This window comes from Tiliqua scincoides, chromosome 2, assembly GCF_035046505.1.
Source record: "Tiliqua scincoides isolate rTilSci1 chromosome 2, rTilSci1.hap2, whole genome shotgun sequence".
Classification (NCBI taxonomy): Eukaryota; Metazoa; Chordata; class Lepidosauria; order Squamata; family Scincidae; genus Tiliqua; species Tiliqua scincoides.
Genome location: NC_089822.1, coordinates 166,327,165 through 166,354,569, shown reverse-complemented (window position 1 = coordinate 166,354,569; position 27,405 = coordinate 166,327,165). Strand labels below are relative to the sequence as shown.

Below are 27,405 nucleotides of genomic sequence, written 5' to 3'. Positions count from 1 at the left end.
TAGTTGTGATTTTATATCTGGTTATGTTACTATGGACTAAAAATATCATGCAGGCTGAACCTCAGCACACAGGCCACAATCAGGTCAAGTCACAAGGTTACAACATCCACCTCTCTAGGGTCAAGAAGTCTGGCATAGTAAATCATTGCTTAAGTGTCCCCTATTGTTTTACATTACTGTATTCATTGTATTGTTGTAACTCAATCACTGCTTAAGTACTCTATGCAAATTTGAATTGCCTTCCTGGGTTGCTGTATTCTTATTATTGTGTAAGTTCCCCCAGCTAGGAAGCTAGCCATTAGCTGATAATCCTTTCGATGTTTTACATATTCCAAGTACCTCACTGTGTGTAGTCAGCTCTAGGTCACATCCAGGTCATCCAGGTCAGCAAAAACCTGTTTTAAGAGAGGACTGCCACATGCTCCTTCTCTCTCTGACTCCCCCCCCCCAAGGCAGAAGGTCCTCCTCCCAGGACTCTCCCCCCCTTCCATCCAACTGCTCTACAAGAAAGGTAACTATCAGTGTCTGGAACCTTTTCCCTTCTTCACCCCCTTTTTTCTCCGCTTCTCTCCCCATCTTTAGTCAGCAACTGGGTTTGGTAGATCAGGGACCCCTAAAATCCTTCCCTACAACCTATCCTTTTTCTAATTTCCTTGGATGCACCAAATACTTTTCACATGCAACCACCATTAAGCTAGGTATACTAGATGCAAGTACTAGGACCAAGACACATCATTTTTCCATGTGCATTATGTTTACCTGTGTGCTTTTGTAATAAAAATCTAATCTTTTTATTAAAAGTTATCTTTCTCTCAGTCTCCTCCTTAAGCTAAAAGGGAATTTCTCTGCATTATGCCGTTTTGTTATCCAGCCTATGGTCCTGAAGTTTCCAATAAGGGCAGTATAATTATTCCCCTATATAAAACAGCCCTTTTGGTAACACAGCGGGCATGACAACGGCTTCTAACTTGCAGCGGATTGAATGAATTTACTCCACTGAAAAAAGATGAAGATAGATGAAAGCTCTTGTGTTTTATCATTCACTCAGTATAGTGGAAGTGTGCAAGATCCCTTGAAGAGATAGGGTGTGGTGTGACCCCTTGCTCTGATAGGACTGGGAAGCATAGGGTTAACACCAAGGCCTCAGAAGGCAGTGGGTGTGCTACACAGCTACAGCCACTTGAAGGCAACAGGGTCTTTTGGAATAAAAGCAGTACCTGGAGGAAAGAGATGGTATGGGTGTAGAAGGAAGGAGTTTGGAGAGAATGAGAGATCAGAAGGAAGGGGCTTGAAGAGGACTGACAGACTGGCTAACTGACTGACAGACTGAATGGAGACTGTTAGAAACTACTGTGTGGCTGCCATACCCAACAACTGCTGTGGTGGCTGGAGAAACTGCTGGTCGGAGAGGGAAAGAGGGAGAACCTCTGCAGGTTGAACAAGCCACTGTGGTCCAGCAGTGCTGTAGCACAGAATTAGAGCCATTGTTGGGGGGGGGGGAAGCACTGGAGGTGCAGGGCATTTGCCAAGTTGTTGTTGATTTAAAAAGGAGTGCAAAAGTGGTCTAGCATTAAGGTAAGGGAGCAATTAGCTGTGATATTGGGCGATCCATTACTGAATTTCAGGTAAAAGCTGTGGGAGTGTTGAGCCCAAACTGAATCAAAGTCACAGGAGAGTTTAATCTTCTCATCACTGTTTTCCAGACTGAATTCTTCTCCATAACTAAGCTCTGTCCTACTGGGGAAACCATATGGGTAACTGTTTAGTCATGGATCGCCCAATGTCACATCTAGTTTTTCCCTAAAGCTGTACATTAATTCACAAAAAACAATGGTATTTTTAAAGGCTGCAGGAATTAAGAGAAGCTAAATCAATAAGAATGTCACAGGCACTATTCTAGTACATGCCAATGGAACTCTCTTAAGTACACAGGACTCTCTATTGCAACAGAAATACTCACTAAGAGAACTGCCAAGTGACAAAATAGTGAAAACTAGGGGAAAAAATAAGGTTTCTGTTGCAGGGATATCTGCCTTCAAGAAAAATGTCTGGATAATCAAAAGCAAATGAGCAAAGATAGTGCATTTGTTACTCTATGAACTGCCTGGACAAGTCCTTATAAATATACAGAGCACACCAAGATAAGTCCTACAGATATTCTTTTTGAAATCCTCCCTGCTTTAAACTCAGATTGTGCTTGTCAATCATAGTGCTATATTGATGATATATAAACAAACATCCCAACATGTAACCATTGTACACGATGTGGTCCTTTATGAATGTTGTCTTGCTCTAATTTGCCCTCATACATGGAAATAAGATCAGATGGGGCACACCTTTGCTGTGGTACTCCCAAGGCAAAAGAATCTGTTCCCCAGGGCAACTGACCAGGCCCCTCTTCTAAACAGTAAAGAGAGCCTTTTAGTCACTGTAGCCATTTCATCATTACTCTGTCAGCAGTTCTTTTTTTTAAATGTACATAATGCTTCCAATAACACCGCTTCCTTTAATGCTGTCTCATTACAGTGTTCTTTGTCTTGGGTTGACTGACAGCCAACGGGAGCAGTTGGATTCTGGCCAACCAGTCCCAGTTTCATCCAGTGACAATTCCTATAGTGCTGACTCACACAGAGCTCAGCGTTCCAGGAACGGAACTCCAGGAAAGGGGGACTCCAACTGTGCCAAACCTATTATCTTGGGGTCTCTTATTATCAATAGCAGCTGGCCATCTAGTAATCTGAAAAGGAGTCTTGAAACAAACAGGATAGCAATAGCCCAATAGTTTTTCCAGCACAATACTATGCATGTCTACTCAGAACCATGGATGGGAACTGGGCATTGTTGCAAGACTCGAGTCAAGTCCCAAGTCTCCGCCCTCCGCAACTCGATTTGTGCACAAGTCTTAATGGGTGCCCTTTGCTAACCCCCTCCCCCAATTCAAAATTCCTGAGACATTTTTTATTTGAGTCAATGTCTTTTGGGGCAAGAAATGCCAGGGTCTGGCACACCAGGGCATGGACCAAAAGGGACAGGGAGGTGTCCGAGCTCCGCAAGGTGGGAGGGGGCAGGACTGACAGCAGGAGAGGACAGAAGCGGCAAGCAGTCAAAGGGTTGGAGACTTGGAGGCTTACGTTAAGAGTATGATCCAATCCTTTGCAGCTCTACTCAGAAGTAGTCCCATTGCCTGTCATTCAATGAGGCAGCTTCTTCCTGCCAGGTTACAACAGCAAGAGCCATGAGGAACCGCTTCCTAGCTTCCCCATCTTCTTTTCCCCCCTCTAGCCAATCCTAAAGCAAAAACTCTCTTGGACTCCTCCTCCTGCCCTCCCTCATTCAGAGGGGGAAAAAAAGACCACCCATCCTTCATAAAGTGATAATCCATTCCTTCAAGAGAACAAGAGAGCCTGCTCCCGCCTCCCACCCCTCCGCCTCCTGCTCAATGCAAAACATTAACTCTTCCCTGCCTCCTGGCTGAAACTTTCCTGCTGCTGCTCATCCGGTCTGAATTACGGCCTCATGAGGGGTTTCATGCACCAAAACAAAAGTAAGCAAGCACACCCAGACACAGACAGACTCGAGTCTGCATATGATGGGATTCATTTCCGAATCAGTGGCTCAAACTCAAGTTACTGCTTGAATCAGTGACAAGCCTGAGGTGTACACAAGTCAGCAAAAAACAAGTGATTTTGCAACTCAGACTTGAACCAACTGACTTGAGTTCCCATCCCTGCTCAGAATTAAGTCCCATTCAGTGGGGCTTACTTCCAGTAAGTGTGCATAGGATTGAACTAGAAAACTATGAAGCTGTTGAAGACATTACATACACTGCAGATTTCCATAATGACATCATAAAGAATGCTTCTGATGATGCCCCTATTATACCAGACTGGCCAAGTTTCAAATTACAGAGGGCCAAGCAATGTTTGTGTACAAGCCTAACAAGTCACTGACCCCACACATGTAATACTTTCATTTATACACATTCCCTGATTAACATGGGATTGCACCACAAGGAAGCAACTCCCACACCACTACGGGTAAGTACAAATTGACTCAGTGTCTGGAACAGCAACATCACACACTATTGTGGCAATCAGATAAAATAGTGAATAACATTTTTTCTCACAAAAAGCTCAAGATAAGCTCAAGAATTGTCTGGCAAAACTGTGGAACAACTAACAGAAAACCAAGAAGATTTCACAGTGGTAATTTAACTATTAATCATAAGTTCACATCAATAGCAGCAGCAACGTCACCCCAAAAACATCATATGAGAAAATATGGACAATTTCTTTTTGTTTTAAATGCACAAGCTATGTCTGGTGTTAGGTATTCTGTCAGCAAGTTTGGTAATCAGCCTAATAGCAGCAGCACATCTTCTGCATAAGACAAGGGAGAGCAGAAAACAAGAAGACAAAAGGCAGAACACATGACTACCTTAATCTACAAGTACATTCCACCAGAGATCCTAGAAGATTGCAGAAGAATATATCAAGAAAATACAGATACTGTACTGCCAGGTTTTCCTGAAGGTTATGGCAATGGTGGTGTAGGAGCTGGATTTCTGGCCCAATGTTTGAACATTTCAGTTTAAAAAGATATTTACAAAAATATTTGTACAAATATATATCTTTCTGAGCATCAATGAACATTACCAGAATTCAGTTTGCAAAAAGAAAAGGAAGGGGTACTCTCATTCAGGCTCAAAACATGATCCAACTGTGCATGTTTTAGCTTTTGTAATTATGCTGCAAGAATTAATAGCATAATTATTATATTCACATAACTAAGGTTAGATATGATTAAGGGCGGGGTGAGCAATGAGTAAAACACACTGCTGGGGGGCAAGTTTGAATTTCATTTGTGGTTTTAATTTTTAAAGTGCAGGTTGTGGACTTTAGTACTCGGGAGGAAGAATGCATAGACTTCAAAGAACAAAATGGGTTTGTATAATAACACAGAGTTGTAAGACAAAAGAGGATAGCCTTGCCAGTGTTCCTTTTTCTGTTCAAAATGGCTACAAAGCACTCCTGCACAACTAAGGCTAACTAAGAACATCTAAAAAATAGTTGGGGGAGGCCCATAGAAAAGCTTCTTCTACATTTTTTGAAGAGGTCAACAGTTGTAGACTCACAGGAGACACAGCAGTGACCACTATAATGAAGTGCTAGTTGCATGAGGGGCAAGAAACTGTATTCCCCTGGTGACAATATATTACATGCTGCACATTTGAACAATGCAGCTTCCTTACAAAAAATGTTCTTTGAGAAAACACATCAGGATCTTACACAACAGCTAAGAAACACTTTTGCAATCATCACTCCAATAACAGAATGCACCCACAAAACTAAAGATTGAACAGATAAAAATTTCCTGGCACCAACATACTTGGGAATTCTGGACAAGAAGCTTACGTAGCTAGTACTACAGGCCCAAACCTCAGAAAGGGATCTGAAGAGTATAAAGATGTTTAGGGGCAGTTAGTTTTTGTTCAGAATCCATAAGAACTCTTTCTATAGAGCTCATTGCTCATCAATGGTAGGTTGACTACCTTCAGTCTCGAAAGACTATGGTATAAGCCTACAGCACCCGGTATTCCCAGGCGGTCTCCCATCCAAGTAATAACCAGGCCTGACCCTGCTTAGCTTCCAAGATCAGACGAGATCGGGCATGTGCAGGGTAACAGTTGCTGCATATACTGCGCAATACTGTGCATATACTGTGATGTGCATATATTATTATTATTATTAACAGTATTTATATACCACTTTTCAACTAAAAGTTCACAAAGCAGTTTACAGAGAAAAATCAAACAACTAAATGGCTCCCTGTCCCAAAAGGGCTCAGAATCTAAAAAGATGCAAAAGAATACCAGCAGACAGCCACTAGAACAGACACTGCTGGGGTGATATATATATAGTAACTTGTTAAAAGCACAGGCCTGCAACACTTCCCCAAATAGAGCCACAAACCATGGTAGCGTCAAGTCCAATATATTAAAAATACCGAAATGAATGGGGACCCACCCGAAATTGGCTCGCGACCCACCCAGTGGCTCCCGACCCACAGTTTGAGAAACACTGCAATAGAGAATTACCAGAAAGTCAAGCAGTGTGTGAAACAGAACTATAGCAGACATTGTTAAAAGAAAAAGCAGTGAACTGCTGCTGATTGTCCCCCCACACTACCACGGGTGCACTGCCCCTACTGGCTGCAGTAGCTGTCAATCACACCAGGGCTGTTTAGTGTCAGTGAGGGTGCGGGCTGCACGGGGTGACGTGCACAGAGGAGATGACACACACTGGGGGAGTGACGTGCTAAAATTGCAGTGGTTAGGAGTAACCCCATCATGTTGGATGCGGAATTTCCAGCAGAATGCAATGCAAAAAACCAGAGTGAAATATCTCCTTTTTATCAAAAGTTTTGGCAAAAAACCAGAAAACAAAAAATGTATGGAACCCAATGGAAAGTGAAACTGAGCCTATTGCATGTTTACTCGCAAGTAGGCAAACATGCCTAAGTCCGTCAGAAAGGGCAGGCTGAGAGGAATCCAATGACACCAGAGTCGTCCTGATCCAATGAATGCAGTCTCCAAAAAACACCTGAGAAGGCGGTCCCGCCTTCCAAGCTGGCGAATGTATTGAGCCCTATGGAAAGCAAAACTAAGCCACATGGTTGCATTTACTCGCAAGTAAACAAACATGCCTTGGCTCCTGGGCAGGTCAGGAAAAGGGAAATGTTATGCCACCAGAATGGTCCTGATTTGATGCAACTGGCCCTCAACAAATGCTCCAGAAGGCAGCCCACCCCCCCATAAAAAGAATGAAACAGAGGCTTGACAGGGTAAGGTGAATTTTTTTCTGTTTTAGGCTGCAATCCTATCCACAATCTCCTCAGAGTAAGCCTCACTGACTACAATGGGACCTACTTCTGGGTAGACAGGCATAGGATTGGACTTGTAAAGCCAGGTGGGTCCCAATAGTGATATGCTTGAAATATAAGAACTTAAATTGAACTGGGTACCGGGTAGGGATGAAAACCTTACTGATTCTTTTTTTTTGGGGGGGGGGGTGTTACTGCAGGCAGGCTACAGAGAAAATTCACTTGGTGGAACAGGACTGGCTTCCCCTTATTTATTTGTTCTACTTTAATTTAATTATTTATAATTATTTATTTTAATTTGCTTTATGATGGGCCCTGTCATTCTAAAAAGATTGTCATTCTAAAAAGTGGGTCCTAGTGCTAAAAGTTTACTGCTCATCAATACTGTGCAAACATTTGGTCATTTTTGCCATAGTGAAAACAGGAGCTGTTCATTTCTCATGCTCCATGGTCAAAGAACCAATCTTTTATCAGACTTAAAATGTAAATATCATACATTGGCATCCTTCAGTCTTGGAAGACTATGGTGTTGCGCTCTGAAAAGTGGTTGTGGAACAGAGTGTCCACAGAAGTAGATATGGAGGATAGACTGTTACCCATGCAGCAAATCCCCTCTCTCCACGTCGCTGAAATGGTCCAATGGAAAGGCAGAAGCCAATACGGTTGTTCCAGCAGCGTCGCAGGAGTTGCCAGAACATGGCTGTGTTCAGCCATGAACTGCCTCAGGGACTCCGGCTCCGGATTTTGCCTCGAGGTTGACTCCTGAAGCCTTTTCCATAACTGGATGTAGCCACAAGGCAGTGGAGGTTTGGGATCAGAGTTTTCCTTCTCTCAGATGAGCTGCCTTCCCAGGCTAACAAGTCCCAACTACCCGGTGGCTGTTTAGTCGCCTCTTACGACAAGTACAGCCAAACTGAGGGCCTATTCTCCCCAGCCCCCAGGGGACAATGTAAATATAATGAACTCAGAAACATAATTGCAAGTCCCTCACAGAATGAAGCTACAGAGACAGCTGCTAAGGAGAATGAGTTTATGAAAGAGATCCTTGTGCACTGTCAGTTGGAGCCTAAGATGTTGCCAGATCTGAAGCAGACTCATTGAGACATGGGCACAAAAGCAAGCAAGTTCTTTCAGTCAGCAGAGCATATATCATGAGACCTGGTTCTAGCTTCAGCCCTGCATACCTCCCTCTCCATCAGGCTGCAACATTTGCCCACAATCACTCAGGACATGCTCTAGAAATATAGAATTGCACCAAATTTGTACATTTCCTATTTAAGAAACGATACTGCTTATGATCAACCCAATGATAAGTATTGTCAACATCTGCCTATGATGTACCAAGTGGGTATGTAGGAACCTTAGGATTAGTTCCCCTAAAGGGCACAATCCTCTGCAGCATGTGCGTTGGCACAGCGTGTGCTGCACCAGTGCTTGCCATTCCAAAAGTGCAGTAAAGTGCTTCCCATTGCAAAAATACTATGCAACAGCATAGTATTCTCCAGCACTAGCACTAAGGCCTGCACATGCTGGCAGATGAAGCAGCACAGGTCAGAGAAGGTAAGCATGGAGGCAGAATGGTGCAGGGGAGGATGGGGAGGAGAGAAATGAGGTGAAGCAAAAGCGGGGTGAAGCAACAGGGGCGGGGTGGAAGGGGCCCGGGAGCGGGCAAGTGGTGCCGTCACCGCTGTGTGCGTGCTGTCACACACTGCATCTCTTCCCAGACTTTCTGCCAACACAGAGCAACATGGACTTGTGCCAGCGATTGTGCTCAGGCAGATCTGAGTTGTTCCATTGCAGCTGCTGGGGCTTACCCAGGAGCAAGAGGATAAATGTCTCCTTACCCCAAGGAGACCTCTAGCAGCCAAAATTTCCTCACAGGATGCAGCACTGGCCATGTTGCGCAGCTGCATTATTATAATAGGAAGTTGCGCTGGATTTGGCTGCCCGTAAATCTGGAGCACCATCTCACTGCTACTTGCGCATTCCAAGTATCTGAAACTCAAGGGAGCAGAGGTTACCATTCATTACATTAATTATACAAAAACGTACCCTGTAATTTAACAAGATAAAAGGCATCGAATATCTTGACTCTGCTCGTTCAGAGGGTGCAGTGTTTGCTATTAAACAGAACACAAATCTTGCTATCAGATTGTGTTGAGTAGATCAGGCATGTTTGCATGTTCCTTCTTTTGATGAGAGCATTTGGGGCTTTTATTCAACTGGCAGCTATACAAAGGCTAGGAAGAGAAAATGCTATGTTACTGAAGCATGACAGGATAAGATTTTAGAGTATACAGAAACAGGTTAACAATTATGAGTTGGGCAAATTGGGAGAAAGATATTACCCCCCCCCCCAAGATTTAGATTGTAATTATTGCACATACACTATTCCTTTCTGTGATGCATGTGCTTTCTTGCAATTGTGCTTAATTTTCAGTGCAGAGACAGGAAATATAGCACACCACGTAAAAAAGACATCTGTGAAACAATGATGAACAAGTATCATCACTTAATGATGCTTAGTCCTTTGATTAGCTCTGCTCTAGGACTGTACCCAGGCAGTATATGTGGAAGGAGGCAGTGGCAGAGGCCAGAGCATCTAACTGGCAGGGACAGCATCATTTTTGCCTCTTGGGTGAATGCCAGCTGCTACTCAAGAGCAGGCACCTGTTCTTGACATTCTCATCCTTCAATTCCCACCCTGTCCTCCCCAGGTACAAATGGAATCAGATCTAGATACACAGCAGGAACAGGAGTCACGAGGTTGGAACTAGTTAATGTATGATGAATAAAAGGGGTGGCGGTGGCTTGTTCCACTGGTCAATAAACTGTGTAGCTGAATCAGGGTTACAGAAGATCTGCCCAAGTCAAATGAAGGATCCAAAGATGGGGATGTCACAGAACAAATTATCCTGTCAAATGTACTCCCCCCCCAAACAGTGTTATGCAATCAAGCAAGGGTCACAAAGTCTGAGATTTTTAAAACTTGTAAGCACCTCCAACATAGTCATTGCCTTTTTAAGTAGTCTAAGGAATGTAAACTACACAGATGCAAAACACTGACACATATGCTCCCAAGTTTATCAGTGCTGATGATTAGGAGATGATTAGCATTTTTAGGAGCAAGGGAATTTGCCTCAAAATATACTTGCATTTTGCAAGCTGGACAAATTCATATTCCAATCCTGTGATTTTTGAACTTCAATGGTATCACTAATTCTAAGCTAATTAAAAACTTGCACAAACTTTCCAAACTAGACCACAACTACCCTAGATATTAAAACAAACCACTCGCACATTGTCAAAATGTTACCACTGCAAATAAAATATGCTAAACAGTATGCTCTGCTGAGAGTGAGACATTCTACTGTAAGTTGCAAAATGGCACAGTATCATTTAAGACAGAAATCTGCTAACTATGGTCCATGGGCCACATCCAACCCACCGATGCATCCTGACTGATCCACTGAGCCCAGTGCTATCCCCTCACTCTTCCCTCTTCTCTCCCACACCCCTGCCCATCCCTATGCACCTACTTTCTTCTCCTGGATGAAACGCCTGCCAGACTAGATCACTTTCACTGAAAGGGTAAGGTAGTAAGCAGCTCTGAGCTCGTCAACACTTTCGCTGTCTCTCCTCAATTCCACCCATCATTATTCTCATATTGTGACAATTGGTAGAGTTGTCTACAAAACATATGCATTGTTTTCTATAATGGACCCACACCGATCCACCATAAGAGCAAGATAGATTAACGTGGCCCTAGCAGCTGAATATTTGGGAACCAGTGGTTTAGGAAATAATTGCTGTCAAAGGGATTATCTGAATGCAAAGGCATGTCAGTTGCACACAAATTTTAAATTTGTTCAACAGATAAGTGACAGAAACTAACCAGGCCTGGTGAGAAAATTCAAGGAGCATTTATGTGACAATTTTTGCACCATCAGGTCATTTACTTTATATATCACATTTTAAGCCCATTTTTAATCTATACAAACTGTGAAGTCAATAGCTTCACAGACAGCTTCCAAGTACATGTAGCAATTTGTGTGTCGTGCGTCAGAACACATTTCCAAACTCTATAATACATGCCCTACTTTCTCCCTGTTTAAAAAAAACTCATGAACAGTTCTAATAATTACCATCTCTCCTTTGGTATTTATGTGGTCTAGTAGTTATTCCTTTCCCAATTATCGTAACCTCTAAAATGTGGGTCATTGATATTTCACTTTATGGGAGTATGGATGTGTGAATTTAATAGGTTATGATTTTATCTATCTGGAATTAAGGAAAAAGGGCTCTCAACAAACATTGCAACAAGCAAACCTCCACAGAACAAGTGTGCTTAACCCACAATAGTGGGTATTTCAATATAACTTCCCCATACAGCTTCCTCTGTCATTTTCAACCACTGTGCCACAGCACATTAGTGTGCTGCAAATGGTCCACAGGTGTGCTGCAGGAATTTGAGGGAGGGTCATTTATTAATAGGGCCATTGGGGGATGTGAGCCCCCCACCAGCAGCATGGTGTGCCTTGTCAATTGTCAAAAAACTGATGGTGTGTCTTTAGCGCCTTGTCAGTGTGCTGAGAGATTTACAAGGTTGAAAATTGCTGCTCCAAGTCATAGCATATTGGCTACTTTGGGACATGATAGATGATCTTTGGACATTTTGATTTGCCTTTCTATTTGAAAGCTAGGGCTAAGCAAGGTAACTTGCCAGAAACCATTCTATAAGTACATTCTATAAGTACATCTGTCACATCAACAATTGTGGGATCAACTCTAACACAAAAGAAGTCCTGGTTTGTATATTCATGCCACTTGTGGTGAGCCATCTGAGAGATTGAAGACTAGACTAGTGCCACTATTACCTCCAAAGTCTCCCAAACAGTCAATTGTTTCTGTGTAGCCAGGCCATATATCCTTTTGAGCGAGGCCTGCTCATTGCACAGAAGCAGCCAGATTTCAGTCTTGGCTATGTGACTTTCTTAGATTCCCTCTAGGTTTCTCTGCTTTTTAGCCTGTCTACCTCCTAGTCTCCTGCTTGCTCTACTCCCTCTCAATTTTCCTATTCCACATTCCACCATCCTGTATTTTTGTTCCAGTCTCCTTCCAACAGACTTCGCAGTTTGGACTTTGCCTCATAACAGAGTCTGCCTCCAAAATGACTCTCAGGTAGCCAAACAATATAAAGTACAAGCACAAAATCAACCATATAGGCTCAGCGAATGATCCTGGATCAGGATGACAGATCCCAGTTTCTCTCACATTTTCTTAGTGCCAGGTCCAGTTGGTCCACCATAAAATCTATAACTTACAATACAAATATATGCATGTCTACTCAGAAATCAGTTGCACCATTTTCAATAGGACTTACCTGCAGGTAAGTAAATATAGGATTGCAGCTTTATTGTGTCACTGACCATGCTTAATCACAGAAGTCAGATACTTTTCTCCATAATTTGCTCTTAAAGCAGTCTTTAACTCAACACATTTGATATGACAATCACAATTTGGTTTTAAGAGATTATGTGCTTTAACGTGTGTTTTTATTAAACACAGACTTTCCTTCAGGAGTTTTAAGAGAACCAATATAATCTAAATTTTTAATCTAAATATAATTTAAATCTAAAAATAATCATTTTTTAAACTTGCCTTAATGACAAGACTTTTGTTAGAGGGACTAAACTGTTCCTAGTACATTTTATTTCAACTGAGCTATAGAGATATACACACATATGCGTGCACTCTCTTCCTCTTCAGACCAAGTTTATCTACACTCACTGCCACCAAGTACTTAGAAATTACAATTGAAAAATGCCTCTATAAAGCTACAGAAATCCATCTTTATCTGGAGATAGATTATTACAATATTAGGAGACTATAAAAGAAAATAGCCAAGCTTGCCTTTACAGTAATACCTTATACTATTATCTAGCTGGGAACCAGAGCATGGATGAAAGTCAAAAACATAGCCTTATTTAGCTTGCAAATTTATTTTGTCTACCTAAAAATGTAAATAAGTATATCACATGTGAATGTATGTGAAACAAAAAAATAGAAATAAAAACAAACATAAGAACATTGATAAATGTTATGGAAGGTTGGACAAAAGAGAAAAGCACATGGACAAAATCTGAGATGTGATTATACAATGAACACTTCTCATCTGTAGGTTCAGCACCTGCAAATTTAACACAACAGGGATGTTGATCCCACCTCTGAAGGGCCCCAAAGATCTCCCAAATGCAAACAGAAGGTTTTCACTGAAAACAAGAAGTGCCTTTTGGAGGCCTCCAGAAGGCCTTCTGAGGCCCAAGAAGGCTACACATGGCCTTCCCAGACCTCAGAACGCTTCCCAGACATAACCAGAAGATATTCCAGTTGCTTCCAGGTGGTCTTTTGATGGATTTATCACAAATTTAATTATCTATGAAACTGTTATTCACTGGGGATCTGGGAATGGGTTTCCCCACGGATACCGAGGGCCCACAATAATTGAAAACAGCTGAAAGAGCAAAGTGATGAGAATCAGGTGGATCAAAGTCAAGATACTGCTGGATATCAGAGAAAATCAAGTATGACAAAGCTAAAGTCAGACACGTTCAATTACTTTGTTAGCTAACATGATGTACCAACTAATCAATCTACCACACACTCTGTTGCATGAATGTAGTCACCTCTGTGATAACAGAGTCTGTGGTCGGTCTGTGGAACTCCTTGCCACAGGATGTGGTGCTGGCGTCTAGCCTAGACGCCTTTAAAAGGGGATTGGACAAGTTTCTGGAGGAAAAATCCATTATGGGGTACAAGCCATGATGTGTATGCGAAAGCTCCTGATTTTAGAAATGGGTTATGTCAGAATGCCAGATGCAGGGGAGGGCACCAGGATGAGGTCTCTTGTTATCTGGTGTGCTCCCTAGGGCATTTAGTGGGCCACTGTGAGATACAGGAAGCTGGACTAGATGGGCCTATGGCCTGATCCAGTGGGGCTGTTCTTATGTTATGTTTGACTTCTTCCTGTATTCTAGAGCAGGGGTGTGCAAGCACTGTATGACAAGAGAACACACAGTAGTAGAACAGCAGTCACAGAAACTCCTGTTCTCAGATACTGTGTTCAATATCCTGAAATCTCAGCTTTCATCTAAAAAAAGAACAGGTTTCAAGCCTTTTAGGCTGTGAAGATACTTGAAAATGTGTGGGTGATGCCTAATAAAATCTCCCCCGTCATAAAGAAAGACTCAGTAGGATTCCTAGTTTTCAAGGAACATTGCGTTAGTGCTCTGCATACTTCTTTGCCTAGCAGAAGCAAAACAAAATAGGCAAAAAAATAAACCAACACAGGCAAATTTGCTTCACTTGCGTATTCGTACAGGTTACAGAATCCTGCTTTTCTTGGAACAAAATTCATGTTCTCAGCATCTCAGTCTCATGTACAGTCTCCAGTTAATTAAATGGTTCACAAAACAGAAGGCACAGTGGCTATCAAGAAGCATGCGGCTCATTATGAACAAAGTCATCACACCCAACAACATTTGTGTCCTCTTACGGATCACTAGAAGCAGAGAGTAGGAATAAATTAAGGACAATTCTCATAATGGAGAGAAGTAAGAAGCAGGCTCCTCCAAGGATCAGTATGGGGACTGATACTTTTTAAATGGCTCATAAATTACCTAGAGCAGTGTTTCTCAAACTAGGTGGGTCACAAGCCAATTTCAAGTGGATCCCCATTCATTTCAATTTTTTAAAAAATATATTAGACTTGATGCTATCATGGCATATGACTGCATTTGGGGAAATATTAGACTTGTACTTTAACAAGCTACTATGTATATTCTTTTAACAATGATAGTCAATGGGACTTACTCCTAGGTAAGTGTGGGTAGGATTGCAACCTAGGATTGTTAAAAATTTTCCTGTGGGTAGGATTGTCAAAACTCTTCCTGCCTGATGATGTCACTTCCAGCCATGATATCACTTCTGGTGGGTCCTGACAGATTCTCATTCTGAAAAGTGGATCCTGGTGCTAAATGCATGTGAACCACTGATCTAGAGTTCAGCATGAGCGGAGAAATAGCCAAGTTTTAAGATGACGACAAATTATCCAAGAACATGAAAACCAAAACAATTTGCAAACAGCTTCAAAAGAATCTCTCCAAACTGGGTGAATGGGCAAATATGGTTCAAAGTAAGCAAGCAGAGCACAATGCACACTGGAACAAACTAATTCTCATTTCACACATCTTGATGCCATCTAAGTTGGCAGACCCTAACCAGGATATAAATCTTGGGGTCAGACTAGATCTCTCAAAGAACACATTGACCTAGTATGCAGAAGCTGCAAGAAAGTTGAATTTTATGCTACAGATAATTAGGAAGGGACGGAAAATAAGACTATCCTAATGTTCTTAGGTAAAGATATGCTGCAGCCACACTTGAAAAAACTGTGTACAGTTCTGGTTGCCACATCTCACAAAGGATATTGAGAAGCTCAAAGAGGTGCAGAGAAGGGCAACCAAAATTATCAGGGGCTTGGAACATCTTCCCTATGAGGAAAGGACAACACATCTGAGATATTTCCATTTAGAAAAAAGGCAACAAAGGAGGGCCATAAAGAGGCTTGTAAGATTAAACATGCTGTAGCAAAAGGGGACAGAGAGAATGTTTTCTCATATATAACTCAGGGTCATCCAGTGAAACTGACTGGGAAGACATTCAGTACAAAAGGATGTACTTTTTCACAAAACACATCATTAATTTATGATATTACTGCCACAGGATGTGGTGATGACTGCTGGTTTAGATAGTTCTGAAAGGCAAAGTCAAGGGGGAAAGTCCATCATTGGCTGCTAGCTGGTTACAAGCAGGGCCTAGGAGAGGGTGGTAAAGGGGGTAATTTATACCCGGGCCCAGGATCAGAAAGGGGGTCCAGGAGTCAAACGGGAGGGCCCAGAAAGTTCCTGGGATCTTACATTTTTGATCTCACCTAAACTCACTGCTTATGCATGATGCTGGGGACACAACCACGGGCATGCAATGGCAACTGCTGCTACAAGCCATACACATTGGGCCCAGAAATGCATCTATGACCCTCCTTAACACAGTGTCAAATCTGGGTGGAAACTGGCCTGCTACAGTAGCTATTTGGCTTGTGGATCTGATAACCATGAAGGATTGTACAGGGGCTCAGGGGCACAGCTGAAAGATTACAGTGTGAGCCTAAATACATTGATGCTAATTTTCAGCAATGATTTTCAAAGATTTTAAAGAGACTTAGGAGTGTGTTTAGTTTTCCATATTACTTTATCTAGCTGCCAGTGCCACATGGTTGGGTAGACCTGGGCTCCACAACAAGAAGCCTGGTAGACCTGGGCTCCAAAGACTATGCTGGCTGCCAGCACACTGCTCCTGCCCTATTTTTGCCCCTCATTCGGCCTTCCCCATTGCCCCTCCCCCTCTGGGAAGCAGTCCAAAAGAAACTTTGTACCCCCTGATAAAAATCCTCTCAGAGGCCCTGATTACAAGTCACCTTCAGAGGTAGAGGCAACACGTCTCTGAATACCAATTGCAACCATGGGGAAGAAAGGAAGCAGCATTGGCAGTCAGTTATTAACTTCCAGGTCTGGTTTCTGGGCTTCCTAAAGGCATTTGTTTTGGCCACTCTCAGAAATAGGATATTGAACTAAGTGGTCCTTTGGACTGATCTAGCAGGTCTTTTCAAATGAAGTACCTCCCACACATTTCATAAAGCAATTCCAAAACTAATGGCTTGTACGGTGAAACAGAAGCATTTTCCCAAATACAAACAAATTCTGCTTTGAGTGCTCAGAAAATGAAATATCCTCACCACAAAATTGCCATGTCAAAAAAAACACACAGAAACTAAATGTTCAAGAAATAAGACACAAATGTGCCTTTATTGCACACGCAAAATATACTGAAAGGCTGATAGAGAAAGACTTCAGTAGCCCAAAAGAACTTTATAAGAGTCCCTAGGAAAAAGATCAAGAAAAGCAAAATTTAAAAGCTAGGGAATCCACAAGTTGTAACTTTTGTACTCTACACACACTTTGTGTCTTCCATTCTTCCATAGAGTTCCATAGACATACTGTCTGCTCGCCAGTGCTTAAAAATTTCTAAATTCTTCACAAACCAAACTTTATAGTCAGAATGGGATTCTCAGGTTTCCCGGTAGGGGTTGTCTTATTCAATAGAAAGAGAACACAAATGTTTTGTGCCTAGTGTAAACTTTGCTGTGGGTGTTCTGAATACGTGCCATCAGCAAACAGTAGCAAAGGGAAAAGGGCAAGTTATAGGAGCAGCAGAGTGCTCCTCCACAGCAGATAGCACTGTACCTGTTGAAGCCTTCTCATCTAGTAACCATGTACAGATAAACTGATATAGATGTAAGTTTGATTTCTATTATGTGTTCTCTTTCAAATACTGTACTTTTTTACACTTTTCCTGGACTGCACATTGCCAGACCTTCTGCTTTAAATTGACAGAACTAGAGCTGTCAGACAAAACATGCCCAAACAGCTTGTTCTGTAAGAATAATTTCTTCTTGCATAGTTGGCATAGAAGTCAGACAACCAATACCTCCAAAACCAACATATATTAGCACTTCAATTTTGACAAGACTAGGATTTAAAGTGCCATAAGGTATTATTCTGTGTACCACGAATTCAGTCACAGTTCTTTATCAGGCTGTGTACCATACATAGCTTGAATTCAGATCCCTGTCTGAGGTGCTAAACTCACAAACAAAAAGAACTGCCATACTGCTGAATACTGAGATGAATTTTGACCTTGTTCTTGTAAGTCACATACAAACATGCCACAAGCTATTTCACACACATTACATAGGATAAAATTCATATTTCCCACTTAGGTCCAAATAGTTTCAAGCAGCAGAACTGCATCACATGCCTTCAGACTTTTCTACACTCTAGCATTGGATTTGATAAAACAAAATCTTTATGATAATCAAAAAAGGCTGCTTGGCTTTTACCTGCCTCGAAAGAAATGCCTAAAAAGCTTAAATAAAAGCTTTTGTTTAGGGCACTCTCAGACTTTTTTAAATGCCTGCCACCATAGGGCTCAGAACTTACCTGTCAAGTTACATGCTTCCAAAGCATCATTTGGCTCTTGATGAGAGAATGGTGACAAAAAACTGGGATCTTCTTTACGGTTACACATCTCATCAGTCAGTTTCCCTTCTCTACTCACTGCTGTTTGTTCATCTGTAGAACTGGGGGCAACCTCCTTGAGACCTGTTGCTTTTTCTTTTGATGCCCCCAATGCACTTGCACTCTCCAGAGATGTTTTTGCATCTTTAAAAATGGTAGCTATTCTCTCTTCATCTTGGGGGCACTCAAGAACAGCAAAATCCTCTTTGTTTGGCACTAGGGTCAGAAGTCCAGCTTTTTCTTCATCATCCTCCTGCTCCTGTTGTTTTGATAGAGCAATGGGAACAGTTTTCTCCATTCCTTTTGGATTCTGCTGTGTCAATTTCACAAGCCACACATCAAGACTTTGGTGGATTTGCAGTAATTACTGCCAGACAACCTATAATAATAATAATTAAAAAACAACAAGATGTCAAGAGTTCAGAAATAATCAGGAGGTGGCATTTCAAACAAGCCATTTTCGGACATCGTGATTACCATCTAGTACACGTGCAGCTACTAAAAGTTATTTATTATTATTTAAATTATTAAATTAAGTTCTGAATGTGTAAGCTTCCTATTTTGGGACAGCACTCATTTCTGGAGTAGAGTATTAAAAAATCCTGTTTAGCAGATCATCATAAGACAAGGACTAAAAAGTACTTCATGTGTCCTTTATAACTTCCAAGTGGAACGGACTATGGGCAAAAAAGCGGAAAGTGCTCAAAGAATGCCCAGATTAGGCTAAATCCACTTGCCAGCCTGTCTATGACTTGCTGCATCCTGCATCCTGTCTGTGCCTCAAACAAAATACCTTGCTCTCTGGCTCAGGCTGCAAATTCTACATATAATTACTCAGGAGTGCCCAAAAGTGTAGACTCAGTGTGGTCTACCTCCAAACACACATGCGTAGAATTGCGCTGTCAATAGACTTGAGGAAAATCCATCCAAAGAGTGGTTGTCTCCAGGGTATCAAATACACAACAAAACATACTACCATGATATTCTCTCTCATGCTTTGGACTTGACTTGAGGTATACAGCATTTGTAAAAAAGTTGGCCTGAACAGGGCTGGCCCTGATTTCTCTCCTTCAGGATTTAAAATGGGCCAATAAATGGGACCTCATTATAAAGAACAATGCTATGACCTCAAAATGCTTATCCAGACAAATCAGCAGTATTTCTAAGATGCATCTCAGCCATTTCAGAGTACTTCAACTTTCCATTCAGAAACCATAGTGCAATATTCAACCCACAGAACAAACATTAAATAATAAAACCCAACCAAAAGGTTCACAAAACAGATCATCATTTTGGTGAGAGAAGATAGTATCACTCGGTGGTGGTCATCAGTGATGCTTTTTAAAGACTTGATGAATACACTCTCACTTTGAACCAGTTCAAGGTACTCAGTCTCTAAACCACCACAACTGATGATACAGTACAATTTTTTTAAAGTGACCAAGTATTACCTGAGGGGGTGAGGGGAAAGAGAAGTTGAGCCACTAACCACCAATTGAGTCCACATTCTTTCTATGATCAGGACTGTTTCTCATGCTTGTGCAGTACACCAAAAGCACAAGCATTAAAGCATACCCGTAATGAACACATAGCTGAACAGGAAAACTGACCATCACAAAGGGGAACACTTGCACAGAGTCCTACAGAAAAAAAAGGGCAGATGTATAACACATGAATTCCCAGAATCCATAGGGATAATCTGCCTCCTTTATAAAACATCCACCCAGATCTTCAGGTCAGCAGTTGCAACAGGGTGTACAAGGACAAAACATCCCACAGATATAAAGAGATATGTCCACTGTTGGGAAGCAGGAACCTAGATAATAGATGGGATTATGGTCTACAGTAACCTGGTTTATGGATTGGTCTGCAGCAATGAAATCTCCTTAGTATGAGAAATGTAGCAATTCATAGTATTCACCAAATTTGATACAACTCACCTTTAGGATACCACATTTAAAAGGATATCATCTTAAGAAGGTTCTTGTACCTTTTTAGGTATAAACATATCTGTTCTGTCTGCACATTGGAATTGCACTATTTTTATTAAATTATGAGAAGTCATCTGCTTATTAGCTATTATTTCTCACCAATAATGCTTCTTCTGCGTTCAGACCAACACTGAACAACCAACCACATTCTAAAGAGAATTTCAATTTAAGAAGCATGACAACTGGCACTCTGACATTAGTTTAAATAAAAAATCTTGCAGGCTAAACAACCTCTCATATATTACAGCTGGCATTTGTTGTTTGTGGGGGGATACATTCTAGGATTCCCCCATGGAAGATTAAAAAAAAAATAGTGGATAGTGAAATCTGTGGTTAAAAAAATGTGGTTTAAAAATTTTTTTTTTAAAGCAGGAAAAAAGCCTCCTTTATCTTAGCACAGCAAGAAGGGCTGCAGAGCAGCCTATAGCACTCCCGGTAGCCATTTCTAGGTTGTGCCAAGGCCCTCTCCCATCCCCCTGGCCCTGCATCATCCCAGAATGTATCAGAGAAATGTTTCCCAAACACTTCCTTGAGGCATTCTGGGGTGATACAGGGCCAAGGGAAAGGAGGAGACAAGTTCCCCCTCCCCCCCAAAAAAGTTTTGTGAGGACCTGGCTATCTGAGCAAGTATATAGGGCTGGTAGATAACAGGTGCAAGGTAAGATACAGAAGGTAACAGTCTGGTAAGTTTTTTTTTTTTTAGGATGACACTTGCGGACATCATGATTTTTCACATGCTTAGTTGAACAAACCTTTATTTAAAATATAAATTAATATTATTAGGAATATTTATATACCGCTTTTCAACAAAAAAGTTCCCAAAATGTTCACAGAGCTAAATAAATGGTTCCCTTTTTGAAAAGAGTTCACAATCTTAAAAACATGCAGAAGCAATACCAGCAAACAGTCATTAGAAAACACATTATGCTGCGTTGTTCTCCCTTCACTAACTATGCCATGGTCAACATTGCCTGGTTGACAGGATCATGCTGCTTTCTTCTAAGTTGGTTCTACTAGACCCAGACTGCTCTCTGAAAAACAAAGATGCAAAGTGCCTATATGAGGAGCCCTGAGTAACTGCTGCTACTTAAGAGAGAGAGAGAGATGAGGAAGCTAGAGTGCACAGACCAAACCAGGGGCAGAGAAACTAATGCAGTTACCACTAGGAGGAGATAGATGCCCAAAAGAGAAGTTTAGTGAGGCCCTGGTACCTGAGCAAGCATATAGGGCTGGTGGATGAGGGCTGCAAGATAAAATACAATGGATAACAACTAGGTAAGCTGCTTTTTTAGGATGTCACTTGCTGAACCTTCCTTCCATAGAAGCCTTTTCTGAATGATACATTCACCATACAAACCATAACAGTTCTCTAAATCCTTCCTCCCAACCTTTAACACTGTGGCATGTACCTAGAGTTACCTCATGAATCTCATTTTATTGTTCACAAAGATGGTACACAAGAACAATAGGAATGAAATTTGCCTGGAAACACTGCAGTGACTACAAGATTCAGTGCAGTCAACCTCCCTGCACTCTCTGAACATCAGGTTTCTTCCAATGGGTTTGGGGTTAAAGAACTAACAGGGCATGCCACCATTAGGCTACCTCTGACAATCGTCACTCTATAGAACATGGTGGTTATGGTGGACTGATGCACTGCGAGGACTTCCTCTGATGCGTACCTTTGCCAGAGGAAGCAGACTGCTCATGGAAAAATTAATTTCTCAGAAGCTGCCAGAATAATTTATATCAAGTAGCGGTTCTTAAAAAAGTAGTTCAAGCACATATACTGTTGCTCCAGGGCCCCCTTTTGCAGGGACAAATCCAAAAATATAAGGCAGAAACTTTAGCAATTGAAATACTGCAGATGCTATTGGAAAACACAGAAGAGAAAAGAAAGCAAGGCAATGAATTGTGTTAGTCTCAAAGAGACCTTCCCAAAATCAAAGTCAGTTAACAGACCAAGGTTAAAACCTAATACAAACTGACCTAGGAGTCAAGTCCCACTGAATTCAATTTGGCTTACTTTTGAGGAAACATAACTAGGATAGGCATAACTATAGGCATAACTATAGGATTATTATTAAGATTGCCCTTCATTAGAGTCCTCAAGTGATCCACCTACTATTTCCATAGAGGTGTGATGAGAACAAACTGAAATCCTATCCATATTTTAACTGGGAGTAAGTCCCATTAACCATAATGGGACTTCTCGCTCCATTCTGCACATGTTTAAAAAGTCTATGAACAATTTAAATCTGGTGAGGGACGATACAAGCAGCCATGGTAGTGCTGCACTCCATCTGTTTATTTAAAACATTTGTATCCTACGCTCCCCCCTCCCACAAGGGAGGCACTCAAGGTGGTCAAAAAAGTATAACAAAAAACATAATAAAAATAAAATCAATATTAGCAAAATAAAAAAAGTAAACAATATACAGAATCCAGCAAACAATATCAAAACAATGTAAACAGGAGGATACAGGTCAAACCAATAAAAAATACTTTAACTGCAAAGGCTAAACAGAACAGAAATGTAATAATGTCTTTATCAGTACTAGCACAGACCAATATAGAGAAAGTCTGTAGCTAGAGGGCTGCTTGCAGAAGGGAGAGAAAATTGAGGAGGGCAGTAGAGAAGGATCTCAGACAAGCAGGGGAAGGGCAAATACCATGTAAGTATATCCCAGTTCATGACTGCAGCCAAAAATTTTAAGCAACACAGAACTTCTGCACAAAATGAAAATGATTCTCATTCTGGTACCCACTACAAGCTGCAAAAATCCTCCAAGCTTTCTTCTCACATGTGACATATGAAGAAAATGGCAGTGGTACTTATTAAATTAGATTTAATAGCAAAACTTTAGCAAGTGGAATGACAAGATACCTTACACCAGGGGTGTCCAACTCGTTTCATACAGAGGGCCGAACAGCATTCATGATGCCTGCTAAGGGCCGGAAGTGATGTCATTAGGCAGGAAGTGATGTTAAATGGATCATAACCAAAAATAAGCACTTTTTCTCACTTAGGAACTCATTAGTTGCAAATGACAGAAGAGAAAATATACAAAATCTTGATCATCTCTTGTATTTCAAGATATGGGAGAGCCCAATTTTTATGTGGGCTGCACTTACAGCAATAACTCCTCAGCACTGTTCAGGAGCCAAGAGCCTGAAGGCCAGGTAAAAAGCTTCTGTGGGCTTCATCCAGCCCCCAGGCCATATGTTTGACACCCCTGCCTTACACCATAATCCAGTTCCCAAATTCAAAGGGATTAGTGCTGCTGTTCTACTACATCCACAGACTTATAATATAGACATTGCTGTACCTGCCTCTCTGTTGGAAGTATGGAAGTTTGGAGCAAAGGATTCTGGTAATTCAATCAACTTTGTAGGCCTTATCTTGATGTTTTCATCCCTTATTCAACCTAAAGCTGTAATCAGCAGAAAAGGCAAAAAGTTACATGCCTGAGTGAAGGAAGGTTTGGGTCTCTGGAGCCACACTCTACCATAAGCTTATTGACACTAACTACTGTATATAGGTATCATGCACAAACCTTTACCTATAAAATGTACCATCAAACATTAGGGAGCAGAGTTTACGTATCTTCAGGGTTAAGGATACCCTTTCACATTAAAAGACATAAGCCTTTAGGTGAATATTACCAGATACATTCTGAATGTGTTCATTGAACTAATATACGAGTATTAATCTAAGATTAGACTGGCACACACATGCACAAATGTTATGTGATGTTCCATGCATTATTTCGCATTTATTAAAAAAACACACACCTCTAGTGATGGACTATGAATTTCAAAGTACCAGCAGTTTGACTTCTGGATTTTGTAACTTTTCCTGAATTCCCATGGGTATCACTGAGACATTCTTAACCCCATGAGTAGTCAACTAACCCTTTGCTACAGGAACAACAGAAGTCTCATCTCACTGCTTCCTGCATATAAACTAGGGAAGAGGAGGAACTTGGAGAGACATTGTGTGCATATCTCAAAGTCCTAGAATAGTCAGTGCCCAGAATCAACAACACTCCCTCTTTCCCTAGCCTCTCATGCTCAAAAAAATGGAGTTAATTTGCAGTTCTGCAATCCACACTGCCTAGTTTACTTTTAACACTGAGTGCCCTAAGGTTAAGACCTATCCAAGCACTCTCAGTTTGATTACTCCCTGTTCTATTTCACTTTAAGAAGCCCAAGATCATTCCTAACGGACTAGATGGGACCACCAGCTCAACAGACAGCTCAGGTCTGTAAATCTGTGACAGGTGCAACAGACCCTTGGATATTGTGAAGATGGATACAAATCTGTATAAGAAATGTAACAGAAAATACTTTAACACAGCTTATACCCAACTGTGAAACATCCAAGACCAAACTCAGATAAGGTTCAAACCAGTCCCAAAGCTGCTGTCAAGAACTCTACAACAGAATTCTACAACAGAACAGCTACAATGCTTATACCCAAAAATCTAGATTTTGCAACTTGAACCTAATCACGTTTGCTCAGAAGTCAGTTCTCTTAATGTCAACTAGACTTTCTTTCAAGTATAGAGGCTTAAAACTACAGCCTTAAGCAGAGTGCCAACTGACAGCCCAATCCTATCAAATTTTCCAGTGCCAGTGCACCTGTGCCAATGGGGCACGTGCTGCATCTTGTGCTGGGGAAGCAGTCACAGAGGCATCCTCAAGGTATGGGGACATTTGTTCCCTTACCCTGGGGCTGCACCCGTGCTGGAAAATTGGATAGAATCGGGCCCTGACTCTGCAATGGCAAGGGCACTAATAAACTGCCTGAGCTCAAGCCCCACCACAGGAAAAACCAGTAGCAACTCCAGGAAACTTACAGTCAGAGGGGAAAGCCTAGCACAAAGTAGACTTAACTAAGACAAGCTGCATCCAAGGACCATCAGCCCAAGTGGTGCAGGAGTCCCAATGCTTTGGGCCAGTTAAGACTTAGCCATTCCCTGTGCCAACAACTTCATCTATAACGTGAACACTTCTGAGCCAAGGTGAAGAGTGCTGTCGGGCACTGGACACTGAAGCCCCCAATCCCAACCTGTGGGTCTAGCAACAGGCCCTCAAACTTATGCCACCCACCTTGCTGCTCTCCCTCCCTAGAGGGAACCCTAATTTATCTACGCAGCTGAACAATACGCCCAGCAATCCACAATACGCCCAGGCAAAGCACCTCAAGCAGGAGCACCCCCCTTCGGGAGCAGCCCCTCCGCCTCAGGGCGATGCTGCGTCCTCCCGGAGCGCCTCTGACCGCCTGCCCCCGCACGGACTCCTTCCCCTTCCCAGCACCTGTCCTGCTCCACCGAGGTCCCCGGCCGCCTCCAGTGAGCCTCCCGGAGACCTGCCTCCCTGCCACCTGCCCACTCGACGCTCCACCAGCCTGGCCCACCCCCTGCCCCTGCCCCGCTGGCCGGGCACCAGGAGACCGACCCCCGCCCCGCCCCGGCCTGGCCTACCTGTCACTTACCTCCCTGTCAGCAGCGCGCCTTCCACGGGCTCCCCCCGCCTCCTGTCACTTGTCCCCCTCGCAGGCACCGCCTCCTCCTCACCTCCCGGCTCCAACCCCCCCCCGTCCCTCTCCCAGCTCCGCTCTGCCTCACCGGTCGCGCTCAGCGCCGCCGCCGCCGCCCCCTTCGGGCGCTCAGGGCTCCGGCTCCGCTGCTCCTCGGCAGCCCGCCTGCCCCCTCCGCCGCTGTCCGCCACCCGGCTCCGGCCTCTTCAGCAGCAGCAACCGAGGCCGCCGCGCCGGGGACATGGCTCCTTTAAATCCCCCCCGCTCCGTCCCACCAACCCCCCTCCTTCTCCGCCTCCCGCCCCAGCTGACTGCGCCGCTCCGTCCGCTTCCCCGCCTTCTTCTAGAGTCGCAAGCGCAGAGCGTGCAGCAACGCGACACCTGCGCGGCCGCCATCTTAGGAGAGGCAAAGGCAGAGCCTGCCTCTCGCGGGCGGATGACGTCACGAGCCCGATGAGGGCCGTAGGCGGCGCAGCAAGGAAGGCCTGTGCCTGAGCTGGGGGTGCGGGCCGGCAGCGCCCAGGCAAAGGCGTGCTCCAAATGGCGGCCGGGCGTCCCTTCTCCAGCCCGCGCCATCTGCCCCGCGGTGGAGCAGCGTGGTGTGCAGAGGCTGTGCGGCGCCACCTCCCCAGACCGGCTGACGTGGGCACTCCGCGGTGCGCAGCACCGGCGGCTGCAGGTGACGCTTGTCCAGGCTCACCTGAGGCACCTGCCCGGCCCGGCCCTGTCCTGTCCGCAGGTGTCCCGAGGCTCACCTGAAGGCGTCCAGCGGCGCTCGCTCCTGCCTCCGGCGCGGCTGCACCACGCGTGCCGGGGGCGGGAGGGCACCCCCTAGGGGACAGCCCCGTCCCTGCCCCTGAACGTCCCGGGATCGCGGGTGGCACCCAAAGACTTCTGGAAGTTGTTGTTCCAAAGACTGCCTTGAGTGGGGCTCAGGTGGTGAGCGGCGCGCCAGGCCCGCGGGCCAGGACGAGAAGGCGCCCGCCCCACACACACAGACACGTGCACGCCGTGAGGATGGAGGATGATTCAGACTTCTGCTGCCGCGCAGAAGAATTGCGTTACTGTGCTGAGTTCTGTTCAGCCCTCCTTTTCGTGACACAAGCAGCACACCTCTTGCCAGGGTGGCCTCAAGTCACAACCCCAGAAGAGTACAGGCACCCAAAATGTAGGACAGCCAAGAGAAATGGAGGACACCACAAAAGAGCTAAAACTCATCTATAGATAGCTTATTGTTGAATGTAAAACCAAATTACATATAATTTATTACTTACAAGGAGGCTGTGCACCACCTGCAGGGATCCACTCACAAGGGGAAGGAGGGCATTTAAGTTCTTCTCTAGGACACGAAGCTAAAAAACAAAATGACCTAGAAAAAGACAACATCTACAGTCCAATCCTATGCATGTCTACTCAGAAGTAAGTCCCATTAGAGTCAATGGGACTTACTCCCAGGAAAGTGTGGAGAGGATTCTGCTGTTAGTCACCCTGATCTCTTCCCACTCTGCAAATACCATACCACAACTAGACTGATAATGTTGATGAAAATGTATTTTCTTCCTAGAGCACAAAGCAGGACCAGAACATTTTTCTAGTGTTTCCTCTGAACTTAAGGGATTTCCATCTTCTTCTTCCCCAAACCCCACCCCAATCCTAAAACAGTATAAAAATAAACAGGACTGTATGGCCTGCCCAATTCTATCTATGCTTACTCTGAAGTAAGTCCTACTGAGGGCCCAATCCTATCCAACTTTCCAGCACCACTGTGTGTAGCCGAAATGCAGCCGCAAGG

General features: G+C 43.3%; 1 protein-coding gene and 1 pseudogene across 10 annotated transcripts in view; both read right to left on the bottom strand.

Moving 5' to 3' along the window:
• Positions 1-26,397, bottom strand: part of WIZ (WIZ zinc finger) — a 61,057-nt gene extending 34,660 nt beyond the window's left edge. For 7 of the 10 annotated variants that reach the window (XM_066614604.1, XM_066614610.1, XM_066614611.1 and 4 more), the window contains exons 1-3: positions 25,702-25,828; positions 23,398-23,502; positions 18,000-18,456 (exon numbers count right to left, since the gene is read on the bottom strand). In XM_066614604.1, coding sequence (XP_066470701.1) covers positions 18,000-18,375 — 376 coding nt within the window. In that variant the 5' untranslated portion in view covers positions 18,376-18,456; positions 23,398-23,502; positions 25,702-25,828. Of the gene's footprint in view, positions 1-17,999; positions 18,457-19,528; positions 19,579-23,397; positions 23,503-25,701; positions 25,829-26,368 lie in introns of those variants that run through there. The other 3 variants (XM_066614605.1, XM_066614607.1, XM_066614608.1) reach the window with 3 other exon arrangements.
• On the bottom strand, positions 5,578-5,697 carry LOC136642448 (5S ribosomal RNA; annotated as a pseudogene).
• Positions 26,398-27,405: the final 1,008 nt, after the last annotated feature.